Raw genomic sequence first — 11,387 nt, 5'->3', positions numbered from 1 at the left:
CCCGACCTTTCCCTGCTGTGGGAGTGGGATCGGCAGCCGCAGGTCCGGGGCAGGGCATAAATAGGTATAAATGAGTATAAATGAATTTGGGTCACTAGCGCAGGGCCGGGATGAGCCCGACCTTTCCCTGCTGTGGGAGTGGGATCGGCAGCCGCAGGTCCGGGGCAGGGCATAAATAGGTATAAATGAGTATAAATGAATTTGGGTCACTAGCGCAGGGCCGGGATGAGCCCGACCTTTCCCTGCTGCTGCCGGCAGCAGCTCCGGGGCCTCAGGGTCCCGCCGGGGGCGGCTCCGGTGGCCGCGGGCGGAGCGGGGCCCGGCAGCCGCGGCGGCGGCGGAGCGGCCTCTGAGCGTCGCTGCAGGTCGGTGCTGCCGGTGCCTCCCGCCAGAGCCGGCGCCGCTCCGCTCCCAGCGGGAATGGGATCCCGGTCCCTGTGGGAATGGGATCCCGGCCAGGGCGAGGGCCGCCGGGCTGGGGCGGGGGGGGCGGCTCCAAGCGGGACCGTGGCACCCGGGGGGGGAGGGGAGCTGCGGGCGCGTTCCCCAGAACCCGGCCCGGCCTCAGAACGCGGTACCGGGCATTTCACTGCCCCGGTGCCTTCGGGGCGAGTGGTGGCCCCCGGCCCGGAGCTGGGGAGGCACCGCCGCGCGGGGGGAGCGGCGGCGAAGAGCGGCCGGGGGGGGGTGCGGGGTTCCGAGTGCGGGGTGTTGGGGCCCGGGTGCAGATCCGGGGTGCGGCTCCGGGATGCCGGTGGAGAAGGGTTTTAAACTTGATTTTGGGTTTAAAAAAAAAAAAAATTTCGTTGCTTTTTATTCTTTTCCCCTCCGTGTCGTGCTCGGCCCCTGTCCGGAAGCTCGGCGGCTCCCCCGGCCCTGCCCGGGACTCGGTGGCACCGCGGGGGCTGCGGCCGCCGGGACCCCAACGCGGGCAGCGCCCGGGGAGCGGGGCGGGGCCGGGGGGCGGGGAGAATGGCGAGGGGGCGGGGCACCCGTCATTCATAAACAGCGGGAGGCGGGGCCTGGGCGATGTGGGCGGGGCCTGGGCTGCTGGGGCGGGCCCCAAACCATTCAAAGCGGTGAGGGGGCGGGGCCGGGGCGTTAGGGGCGGGGCTCTGCCATCCGCGGCCGTGTGAGGGGCGTGGCCTGTGCCTCCAGGGGCGTGGCCGCCGCCATCCGTGGGCACGGAGGGGGCGTGGCCTCCGCTGTCGCGGCGGGCGCACGTGGCGGCGCGGGGCGGGGCGGCGGGGGCGGCGGGCGCGCGCACTGCGCCGGCGGGAGCGCGCGCGGCGCGGGGCGGGTCCGGGCGCGGCGCTGAGCGGCGGCGGCGGCGGCGGCGGAGCAGCGAGAGCGGGGCCGGCCGGGCCGGGCCGGGCCGGGGCCGGGGCCGGGGCCGGGGCCGGGGCGGGCGGCGGGGGCCCGCCGGGCGGCCGGCGCCATGGGCACGGTGCTGTCGCTGTCGCCGAGCTACCGGAAGGCCCCGCTGTTCGAGGAGGGGGCGGCCACGGTGGGGCACTACACGGCGGTGCAGAACAGCAAGAACGCGAAGGAGAAGGGCCTGAAGCGGCACTCGCTGATCTCGGTGCTGCCCTGGAAGCGCATCGCCGCCGTCTCCGCCAAGAAGAAGAGCTCCAAGAAGGTGCAGCCCAACGGCGGCTACCAGAGCAACGTGACCCACCTCAACAACGAGAACCTGAAGAAGTCGCTTTCCTGCGCCAACCTCGCCACCTTCGCCCCCCCGCCGCCCCCCGCCGCCGCCGCCGCCGCCCTCGCCTCGGCGCAGAAGGCGCCCCCGGCCGCGCCCGCCGCCGCCGCCGCCACCCCGCGCCGGGTCGTGGTGCAGGCGTCCACCAGCGAGCTGCTGCGCTGCCTCGGCGAGTTCCTGTGCCGCCGCTGCTACCGCCTGAAGCACCTCTCGCCCACCGACCCCGTGCTCTGGCTGCGCTCCGTGGACCGCTCGCTGCTGCTGCAGGGCTGGCAGGACCAGGGCTTCATCACGCCGGCCAACGTGGTCTTCCTCTACATGCTGTGCCGGGACGTCATCTCGGCCGAGGTGGCCAGCGACCACGAACTGCAGGCAGTGCTGCTCACCTGCCTGTACCTCTCCTACTCCTACATGGGCAACGAGATCTCCTACCCGCTGAAGCCCTTCCTGGTGGAGAGCTGTAAGGAGGCCTTCTGGGACCGCTGCCTCTCCATCATCGACCTCATGAGCCCCAAGATGCTGCAGGTCAACGCCGACCCGCACTACTTCACCCAGGTCTTCGCCGACCTTAAGAAGGAGAGCGGCTCCGAGGAGAAGGGCCGACTGCTCATCGGCCTCGACCGGTGAGCGCCCGCCGCCCCCCGCGCCCCCGGACACACCGCGCCCGCCCGGCCCGGAGCCGCTTCCCGGGGGGATTTGCCCGGCGGGGAAGGGCGGGAGCCGCCGCCGCCCCCCACGGGGGGTTCGGCCGCCGGCGGACCGGAGCGCAGACCCCCGGTTCCCTCCCGCGCCGCCGCTTTCCAGCCGCCGCCCCCTCCCCACGCTGCGGGCCCGGGGATGCTGCGGCTCCGCCACCGGATTGATCCCAGCAATTCATGGATGGGAGGACAAGAACCCCCCCAGCCGATATCCCCCGGGAGCGGAGCGGGGCTCCGCGGGGCCGGTCAGCGCATCACCGAGACAGAGCCCAGGTAGGGGAGCAAAAAAAAAAAAAAAGAAAGGAAAAAAAATTCCTCTAAAGGCTCCAGCGGAGGCGGCTGAACCGGCCCGGTCGGGACTCACTGGCAGTACCGGGACAGAGACGCGGGCACGGCCCGGGGACCCCCCACCCCCCTTTCCTCCCTTATCCCCCCCTTTATTTATTTTCTTTGAAGAGACTCGAATTCCCGAGCGGGTCCGGGTGACGGGAATCACCGCTACTGTTCATGAGATCAATGTGAAATGTCTTGTTCCCATCGTGCACTGATCATGAGTATTGTGTAAAGGATCTACTTGAGTGTGCAAGCAAGGGGAGCCGCCACATGCTGCTATATGAATTCTTCTAGAACAAACCCAATGAACTGCAAACCTGCGGGGGGGAAAGAGAAAAAAACCCGTCTTTCTTCTGTCATTGTTGCTTTTCCAGTGGTATTGCGCATGCAAACAGGAGCATTTTGTGTCTTCGGGAAAAAAAAAAAAAAGGAAAAAACGCATAAAAAAATAATAATCAAAAGAAAAACCTTAACGAGAGATGGCTGTAAAATTACACCCATGCACAAAGACCCGCCACCACCCCGACACCGCAGTCTCGAGCCGGTATTCCCGTATCAGGCCTGGGGACTGAGACCTTCTTTTTGGGTTTTATCGTTTTTTTTTTCTCCGTGTGCTCAGTTCTAGTTTAGTTCTGGTCCATCGGGCGTTAAACTGGCGAACGAGAGGGAGAAATAACGTGCCATTTATTTTTATTTTTGATTTTTCACTTGAAGCTCTTCATGGCTGTACATTGGACCCTGCTAATGATACATGTGTACGTACGTTTTTTTAGTGCAATCTCTTCTGTAGATCTTTGTTGACCAAATTGGTGGGTATTGTTACTTATTAATTTATATTTGTCTCATTCTGTATGTATGTGTATAGTGTGTTTGTAAGTATGTGTGGTTTATAACCCGACCGACTGTGTCATGGGGCTCAGTGTGCCTGTAATTTAATCCCCTCCCCTTATTTTTATTTATTTTTGTACTGTGCTGATTAAATAAAAATGCACTGACCATCCATTACACGGCAGCGGCTCGTGGCCGAGTCTTTTCTGCGCTCCCACCCCTCGGACGCTGGGAATGGGATTTGTGTTGACGACAGAGGGTTTAACGCAGCCGCCGCTTTAATCGCGTTACCGGCGCCGGGGTCACCCCGTGGTGGGAGAGCGGCGGGGCCGGCAGCAGCCGGAGGGGACGTTCGGGATCCTGGGATATTGGGACACCGATCCCTCGGGGCATCATCACCCCCAGCCCCCGCGCTGGCAGGAACGGGCAGCACCACGGTGGGATGCAACTAATTGCTTTTTTATTATTTATTACAGTGAATTATGTAAACAAAACCCAGGTCTGTTATAGTAGGTTTTTTTTTTTCTGCTCTTTTACACATAAAATATCAGCGATTTATTAAAAAAGAAACCAAAAAAACAACAAAAAAAGGGTTCATTGCATTATCGCCCCTGGCTGAGAATCAACGTTTCAATTTAGAAATAGTTAATTTATGGGAAAACCAGGAATATATATATTTTATTTATTTATATATATATTTATATATATATAAAACCAGAGCAGGAACAGATAATATATTTTATAAGACACATCTCATCACATACAATATTGCCATCTCATGGTAGGAGAAATTTCCCAAGCCTGCAATTCGCCGCCGTCCATCCCGATTCCATCCGACCATTCCTTTGGAGGGACAAGGGTACAAAAGTGCTGATCCCACCCCCACCCCCTGCCCGGGGTCAGTGCGGGGGGGGAGCGTCTGCACCAGGACGTGGAAAGCGAGAAGTGCAAATCCAAAGGCACAGCAGCGCTGGGAGCTTCCCTCCGGAGCGTCCCCGGCAGGAGCGGGGGTGTCCCCTGGCTTTGGCGTTGGTGTTGCTCCTCCTGAGGAGCCGGTGGGGGGTGGAAGGAGGCGGTGGAGGGTCCGTGGAGGGTCCGTGGTGGTCCCGGGGTGTTGTGTGAGTGTGGCGAGGTCGGGGCTGCCGGTGTCGCCTCCCGGCCCCAGCGCTGGTGGTGACTCGGGGCTGTGGTGTCTGGAGAGCCCCTGGCACAGGACCCTCCTCCGGACATCCCAGAGCTGCACACTGGAAGGGGGCACTGGGGGCTGGGATGTGCTGCTGGGATGCTGCCGGGGCTGGTCCAAGGCCAGGGACGACAGGAATGGGAGAGCTCTGGCGTGGGGCCTCCAGGTGAAGGCCACGGGCCTGGCCCGGTTCAGGCAGGGCCGGAGCTGCTCTACGCTCGTGTCCCCTCCAGTCTCGGGGTGGCAGTGGGGTACCAAGGCTGCAGCGACCTGTCCCTGTGCCCCGTGTCCCTGGCACGGCTTTGGGAAACCTTTTGTTAGTGAGGAGCCTCTTCCAGGCTTTCCAATTCCCAAAATGCTCCATCAAACAACTGCTCCTCAGGTGGGGTCACCACGCAGCCCCCCAATCTCCAGGGCTGGGAATCCTGACCTGACCAGCAGTGCCAGGACAATCCCAGTGTACAATCCCGACAGCCTGGGCTGCTCAGGAACCACGGCAGTGCCTGGCACAGTGGGAATAAACCACTGGGGAGATCCATGTCCCTCTGTCAAGACAGAGCTCGGGGTTATCTGGGTCGGGCAGGACACTCCAACACCCACAGCTCACTGCTGGGAAGAGCCAGGAGAACTCTTTGGAGGGAGGAGCCTGGGCGCTGGCAGCTGGGGCTGTAGTGTTGGATAGTGCAAAGCTTGGCCCCCAAAGCTCCCCCTGTTCCTGGGCTCACCCCTGCCGTGGGTCCCTTTAGCCCTCCCTGACCCCAGCGCTGGCACAGACACGAAGCCACGTGGATCATCTAAAAATTCAGCAAGGCCACACGGTCCCAAGGGGAACCCACTGGATTCAGGCCCTTGGAGGGGGTAATTAAGGCAAAAAGCAATGCAGGATTAACACCACCAGGCCCTGCACTGGGAAGTCCCCTCTCCAGCCAAGGTGCCTCAATGGGTTAATGAATTCCCGAGGGAAAGCAGCAAGTCTGGAGGTGTCTCCAGGTACCGCCCCAGCCCCGTGGGGGGCTGCAGGAGTGTGGAGTGTCTCCCGGCAGGGGAAGCCAGCCCTCCCTTCCCACCCTGGCTCCGGTTCCGTGGGATTTGGCCCTACAGAACGTGACTCCCTGAGCCGGGTATCTGTGGTTCCTCCGGAGGAGGCTGCATCATACTGCAAAAACTGACACATGGGAAAGAAACACGGAAGGGGAAATTGGAGAGGGGGTGAGGAATCAACGTGGGAAAGGGAAGAAAGGGTGGAAGTACCTACAAACTTTTTTTTTCTCAGACTAATTCCAAAGGAAGCACTTTCCTGATATTCCAGCCTGGTTTGTAAGATGGAGAACAGGTCACCAGCTATTCTAAGCCTTCATTCCATGTGAATTTGGCTTTTCTAAACCCCTGGAATTTGGGTTTTCCAAACCTTGAGCTTCAGAGGCCGCTTTAGGCACCTGACAAGTCGCAGCTGAGCATCTCCCGATGAATCCCGGCGAGTCCCAGGTGCGGGGAGGGCGAGCCCAGCCCCGGTGCGAGGGGAGGGGCCGTTAATTGCCCGGCACGCAGAGGACGAAGCCGGAGCGGTGCTTGGTGAAATCCGGTTGGGATTGGTTGATCTTGGTCTCCACAGAGACGGTGCATTTCCTGCCGTGCAGGCTGCACTGCACCGGGTTGGTGACCGTGACGTGCAGAGCGCGCTTCTCCCTGCCGGGGAAGGGACACGGGTCAGGAGGGATGGGATGGGATGGGATGGGATGGGATGGGATGGGATGGGATGGGATGGGATGGGGTGGGCGTTTTTGCGTCAGGCGCATCCCGCAGACATCCCAAAACTCTTGTGTTAAGCCAGGCCTGAGCTCTGAGCCCAGCTTTGGGCTCCTGCTTGTGAAGCCTTGCACTCTGGGATCGGGATCGGGATCGATGCCGGTGGGAGGACACAGCTCCACGGGCAGAGCACAGGCTGGGTCAAAGGGTCATGGGGTTGCTGCCAGCTCAGCCACCGCCCCCTGAATGAGCCCACAGTGACAGGGACATCCCTGGGCTGAGCTCAGAGACTGAAATACAGCCTGGAACAGTGGAAGGAACCACACGTGGGGTGGTGGCTGTTCCCAAATCCCTCTCCAGACGGACAGACCAAGCTGGCTGCTGGGCATGGCTGGGACAAAACTCTGTCCCTGCAACTTTTGAACCCCCTAACCCGGTTTTGGCACTAAAAATGATTCCCAAGAGTGAATCGGGACTTTCTGCCACCCACGTCGGTTTGTCCTTGGCTGTTTGGGTCACTGCCAATGGGGACATGAGGGCAGCAGGGCCAGGGCCTGTCCGCCCCTGCTCTGGCCAAGGCAGGGACAGGGATGCCTGGCAAGAACGTCCCCCTTTGCTAAAGGCCATAAAGGCCCCTGCTCTAAATCCCAAATAATGTGCCTTGTGCCATAAGCAGAAAAATCACAAATCATGGAATCATTCAGGCTGGAAAAGCCCTCTGGGATCACCAAGTCCAAGCATTCCCCCAGCACTGCCAAGGCCACCACTGACCTATGTCCCCAAGTGCCACATCCACATGGCTTTAAAGTACCCCCACCACTGCCCTGGGCAGCTGTGCCAGGGCTGGACAGCCCTTTCCATGCAGAAAGTGAAGAACCCAGCACTGCCACGGCCCCACTGATGGCCTGGCTGCTCCAGGGGCTGGGATGGAGCTGAGGCCAAGGTGATACCCCAGCTCCAGCCACAATCCCTTGGGACCAGCCAAGAACCCCAGGAGATCCCCCAGGAGAGGGGATCAGCAGAAAAAACCTACAGCAGATCCATCCCCATGAGCCACCACCAATGGGAAGAGCTGTCCAGGGACATGGCCTTTGGGAATTCTCTCCTGTGACCTCACCCACACTTCAAATTCCCGAATTTCCAGCATTTTTATTGTAATAAATTATAGAATTGTTGACACTGACTCTGCTGCCTCTCAGGATGCTCCAAACACCCTGGGGGGTTGTGCTGGGATCCCATTCCCTGTGTTTGGTTCCCAGACCCCAGGTCCTGCCTTGCCCAAGCCATTTCAGCATTTCCACTGCCACAGCTCAAGTCCTTTGTGCAGTTTTCACTCCATTTCCATTCACAGACTGTTCAAGTCCTGTCACATCCCTTCAGCTGCGTTTTTATGCCGTTCCCAAATAATTCAGATTTTCACCACTTCCATAAAAAGGCATGGTTGGTTGGAGGGGGCTGGCAGGGCCCAGCACACGAAGCCCTCATGCTGTCCCAGGTATTTAATGTTATTTACTCCTGCCTGGGTGAGCTGAGGCTGCAATCCCAGCTTAGGTTGCTATTTTTGCCGTGTCTTAGCGGAATGAGCTGCACACACAGAGGAGATCGCGGAGATCCCGGTCCCCACGTGCTTGGGAAGAGCTTTAGCACCAAGTGTCCCTAACAGGGTGAAGGACTTTCCTCTCCCCTCCCACAGCAAATTCCGGGTGACAAGGCAGAGGATCTGGGGAGAGGAATGGCAATAACCTGAATTTTGACCCCAAGCAGGACCCAGGCCTGGCAATCCGAAGGTCCTGGATGCCCTGTGGCTGTGGGACCTGCAGCAGGAAGCGGGATCTGTCCGGGTGGGGAGAACCCCCTGAACACAGGTGTGTGTGGAGCTAACGCTGTCCTGGGACAGAGGGATCCGGAGAAGATGCTCTGATCTTTGCCACGTGTGATGATCCCATTAAATGGAGGCTTCCCTCCCCCTCTCTCACTTCCAGACCCCCCCTTGCCAAAGCTCCTTCACTCATCACGTGGTGCTTTCCTTCACGTTGAGGTTTCAGCCTCAGAGCCTTTTGCTGGGGGAGCACAACAGCTCCTGGATGGAGCAATCCCCAGGGATCTGAGTGCACAGGGGTGACAAACCCCTCTTGGTGTCCGTGCTGGGCACCCCACAACACCAACCCTGCCACCAGCTCCAGGAGCAGCTGGACCTGCTGGGACCTCGGGACTCTTGGCCGCTGCTCCAGCGCTTGGTCCGAGGCCAGCGAGGGAGAGGGGGGAGGAATTTCCCGTTTGGTTTCCAGCCCAGCGGGCAGAGCAGCCTCACTCCTGGAGCAGCAGTGGCACAGGGGTGGCAGCTGCTGGCTGCCCTGGGGTCCCCAGGTTTGTTTATGGACGCCAGGGGAGGGAACAGCTGCTGCACCAGCCAGGAAACCGGAGTGAGACCTTCCCAAGCTCACTGCTGCAAACGGCTTGGCTGGGGAGCTGCTTCCCCAAGCTCCTGCTGAATTTATCCCAAAGGAAGGAGCTGAGATGGAGAGGGACCAGAACAATCCGGGAAGGCAACAAAGTCTCTCATAGACAAGGGCAACACACAACAAAAACACCCTTGGGGGATCAGTGATGCTCAGCAGGACCCTGATGGCAGCACAGGCAGAGACAAGCCCCACTTCCAATCAAACTTGGGCTGAAAGAGGAGTTTTCACGGCATAAACCTGACCCACCTTTTGGGACTTTGGATAAGGGATGGAGGGACAGGACACAGGGAATGGCTTCCCAGTGCCAGAGGGCAGGGCTGGATGGGATATTGGGAAGGAATTGTTCCCTGGGAGGGTGGGCAGGCCCTGGCACAGGGTGCCCAGAGCAGCTGGGGCTGCCCCTGGATCCCGGGCAGTGTCCCAGGCCAGGCTGGACACTGGCTGGGAGCAGCCTGGGACAGTGGGAGGTGTCCCTGCCCATGGCAGGGGGTGGGACTGGGTGGGCTTTGGGGTCCCTTCCCACCCAAACCATTCTGGGATTCCCTGCGGGTACCAGGCACTGCCCCGGCTGAGTCCAGCCCTGGCTGATGGCAGCTCTGGCTCCTCACCCAGCCCTGGTGTGACCAAGCCCCGATGGACGTCAAGTCCATCAGGACAAAGTGACGGATGCTGCTGCCAGGCTTCTCCTGGGAAATAATCCCAGTTATTATTAACAGGGATTCCATCAGAAGTGACAGCGGGATGCAAGCGCTGGCTGAGCACTGCCAGGGGAGGAACCCCAGCCCAGCACCCCGGCCAGAGGCTGCGGCAAAATGGAACAGGGGAAAGAGATTTTGTGGGGAGGTTGGGATCTACCCCAGCACTGCTCCCACCCTGCCAGGGACTGTCTGGGAATGATGAACCACGGGGTAATTTCTGTTTATAATAAACACCAAGGTGCTGGTGCTTTCTGCAAACACAGCTCTTTGTACAATGCAGGGAATATTTCTGGGTGGAAATGGCCTCTCCTGACATCTGAGCAGTACCAGCCACAGCTGGGGCTGCTCTTTGCCTTTTCCTGGCTCAGCAAATCCTGCAGAACTGGGGCACTTCTCTTCCTCTATCTGCCCCAGCCCATCCCAGCACCCAAAGTGCCTTCCCCAGCTCCCCTCACTCTCCTGGCTCACAGGAGGAGTTAAAGGCTCGGGTGGGAGCCCCACGTGAGCAGGGTCTGTGTGTGGGACACATCCCACAGCCAGAGCAGCCCCAGAGACACCGCAGGAGCTGAGCAGGCACTGGGGGAACGCTGGCAAAAGGGAAACCAGCAGAGAAGGGAGGACTCCGAGTGGAAGCAGATCACTGGCCCATGAAATACGAGAGTTTTGACTGAGCATTTAATCCAGGACCTCGGGGGAAACACAAGGCAAGTGGCGCAGAAATGGCCACAGACATCTGTCAGAGCTGCACACAGCACAGAAACACCCACGGCACCAACACGGGGTGGGAAGGGAATGGGGAAGGGAAGGAGCGCAGAAAGATCAGGGGGAGTTTTGGTGATGACAAGCGGAGTAGGGCTGGGAAGTTAAATAAATGTATTGTTAAATAAATGTTAAATACAGGAGAGGCCAGGTTGGACAGGGCTCAGAGCAGCCTGGGGTAGTGGAAGGTGGCCCTGCTCATGGCAGGGGTGGGACTGGATGAGCTATAAGGTCCCTTCCAACCCAAACCATTCCATGGTTCCATGATTAAGAACAAGCCCAGATGACCTGGAATGCCCTGCAAGGAGCTGTAACAAGCATGAAAACACAGCAAAGACTTGTTGGTGAGAGATTCTCCCTGTGAGCTCCATCTGGGAGCACAGTGGGATGGGGAGCTGGAAACACCCCAGGGACAGCAGCACCAACGAGGGGTGGGGAGCTCCAGAGCTGCAGCCCCATCCCTGACAGGGCTCCGATGGAACAGGGCTTTGTGCAGATTTCCCAGGATCTCTAAATGAGGTGCTGTCTCAGGGATGCAGCCAATGCCATCACAGAGTGATGGAAACAAGCTCTTTTCAGAAGCAGAATTTGGGCAGAGATGGCAAAGCCAGCACAGTAATTGCCTGATTTTCATGACAACAAACCAGAGGGATTTGAACCAAGTGTGCAACCAAGTGTGAAATGAGGGCTCAGCAGCAATGAACCCACTGGGATGGATTCCAGAGGGGATTGCTTTAAACCATCAAACCTTTCCAGAGTTTAGACCAAAGCCTCTTTCTGGAAAGGCAGGAGCACTGTGGGCTACCTGGTTGGCTTCCAGCTCAGGATATTCTGTGATTCTTTGACTCCAAGGAAGCCTGTGGCTGCACATGAGATGTGAGGATCGTGAGGGGCAGGATGGAGAATACCCCCAAAATGGTAACACCTTATGTAAGTCAGTGCTGCAGCCTCATCTGGATCCCGGCTGCAGCCTCT

At 59.4% G+C, this 11,387-nt stretch overlaps 2 protein-coding genes across 2 annotated transcripts in view; one reads left to right on the top strand and one right to left on the bottom strand.

Moving 5' to 3' along the window:
• The first annotated feature begins 1,304 nt into the window (after positions 1-1,304).
• CDK5R1 (cyclin dependent kinase 5 regulatory subunit 1) lies at positions 1,305-3,748 on the top strand. Its single transcript, XM_039565604.1, has one exon. The coding sequence runs from the start codon at positions 1,439-1,441 to the stop codon at positions 2,330-2,332; it is 894 nt and encodes a 297-aa protein (XP_039421538.1). The 5' UTR covers positions 1,305-1,438; the 3' UTR covers positions 2,333-3,748.
• A 254-nt stretch (positions 3,749-4,002) lies between these two features.
• MYO1D (myosin ID) overlaps positions 4,003-11,387 on the bottom strand; it is a 155,299-nt gene continuing 147,914 nt past the window's right edge. The window contains exon 22 of the mRNA XM_039565603.1: positions 4,003-6,433. Within this exon, the coding sequence (XP_039421537.1) occupies positions 6,277-6,433 (157 nt within the window). The 3' untranslated portion in view covers positions 4,003-6,276. The remainder of the gene's footprint in view (positions 6,434-11,387) is intronic.

The sequence above is a fragment of the Corvus cornix genome, chromosome 27 (genome assembly GCF_000738735.6).
Source record: "Corvus cornix cornix isolate S_Up_H32 chromosome 27, ASM73873v5, whole genome shotgun sequence".
NCBI classification, from domain to species: Eukaryota; Metazoa; Chordata; class Aves; order Passeriformes; family Corvidae; genus Corvus; species Corvus cornix.
The sequence above is the reverse complement of the archived record's forward strand: the minus strand, read 5'-3'. Positions and strand labels throughout refer to the sequence as shown.

Bases quoted from the DNA above. Each gene is read 5' to 3' on its own strand.
- CDK5R1 (XM_039565604.1), top strand. From the start codon at position 1,439: ATGGGCACGGTGCTGTCGCTGTCGCCGAGCTACCGGAAGGCCCCGCTG.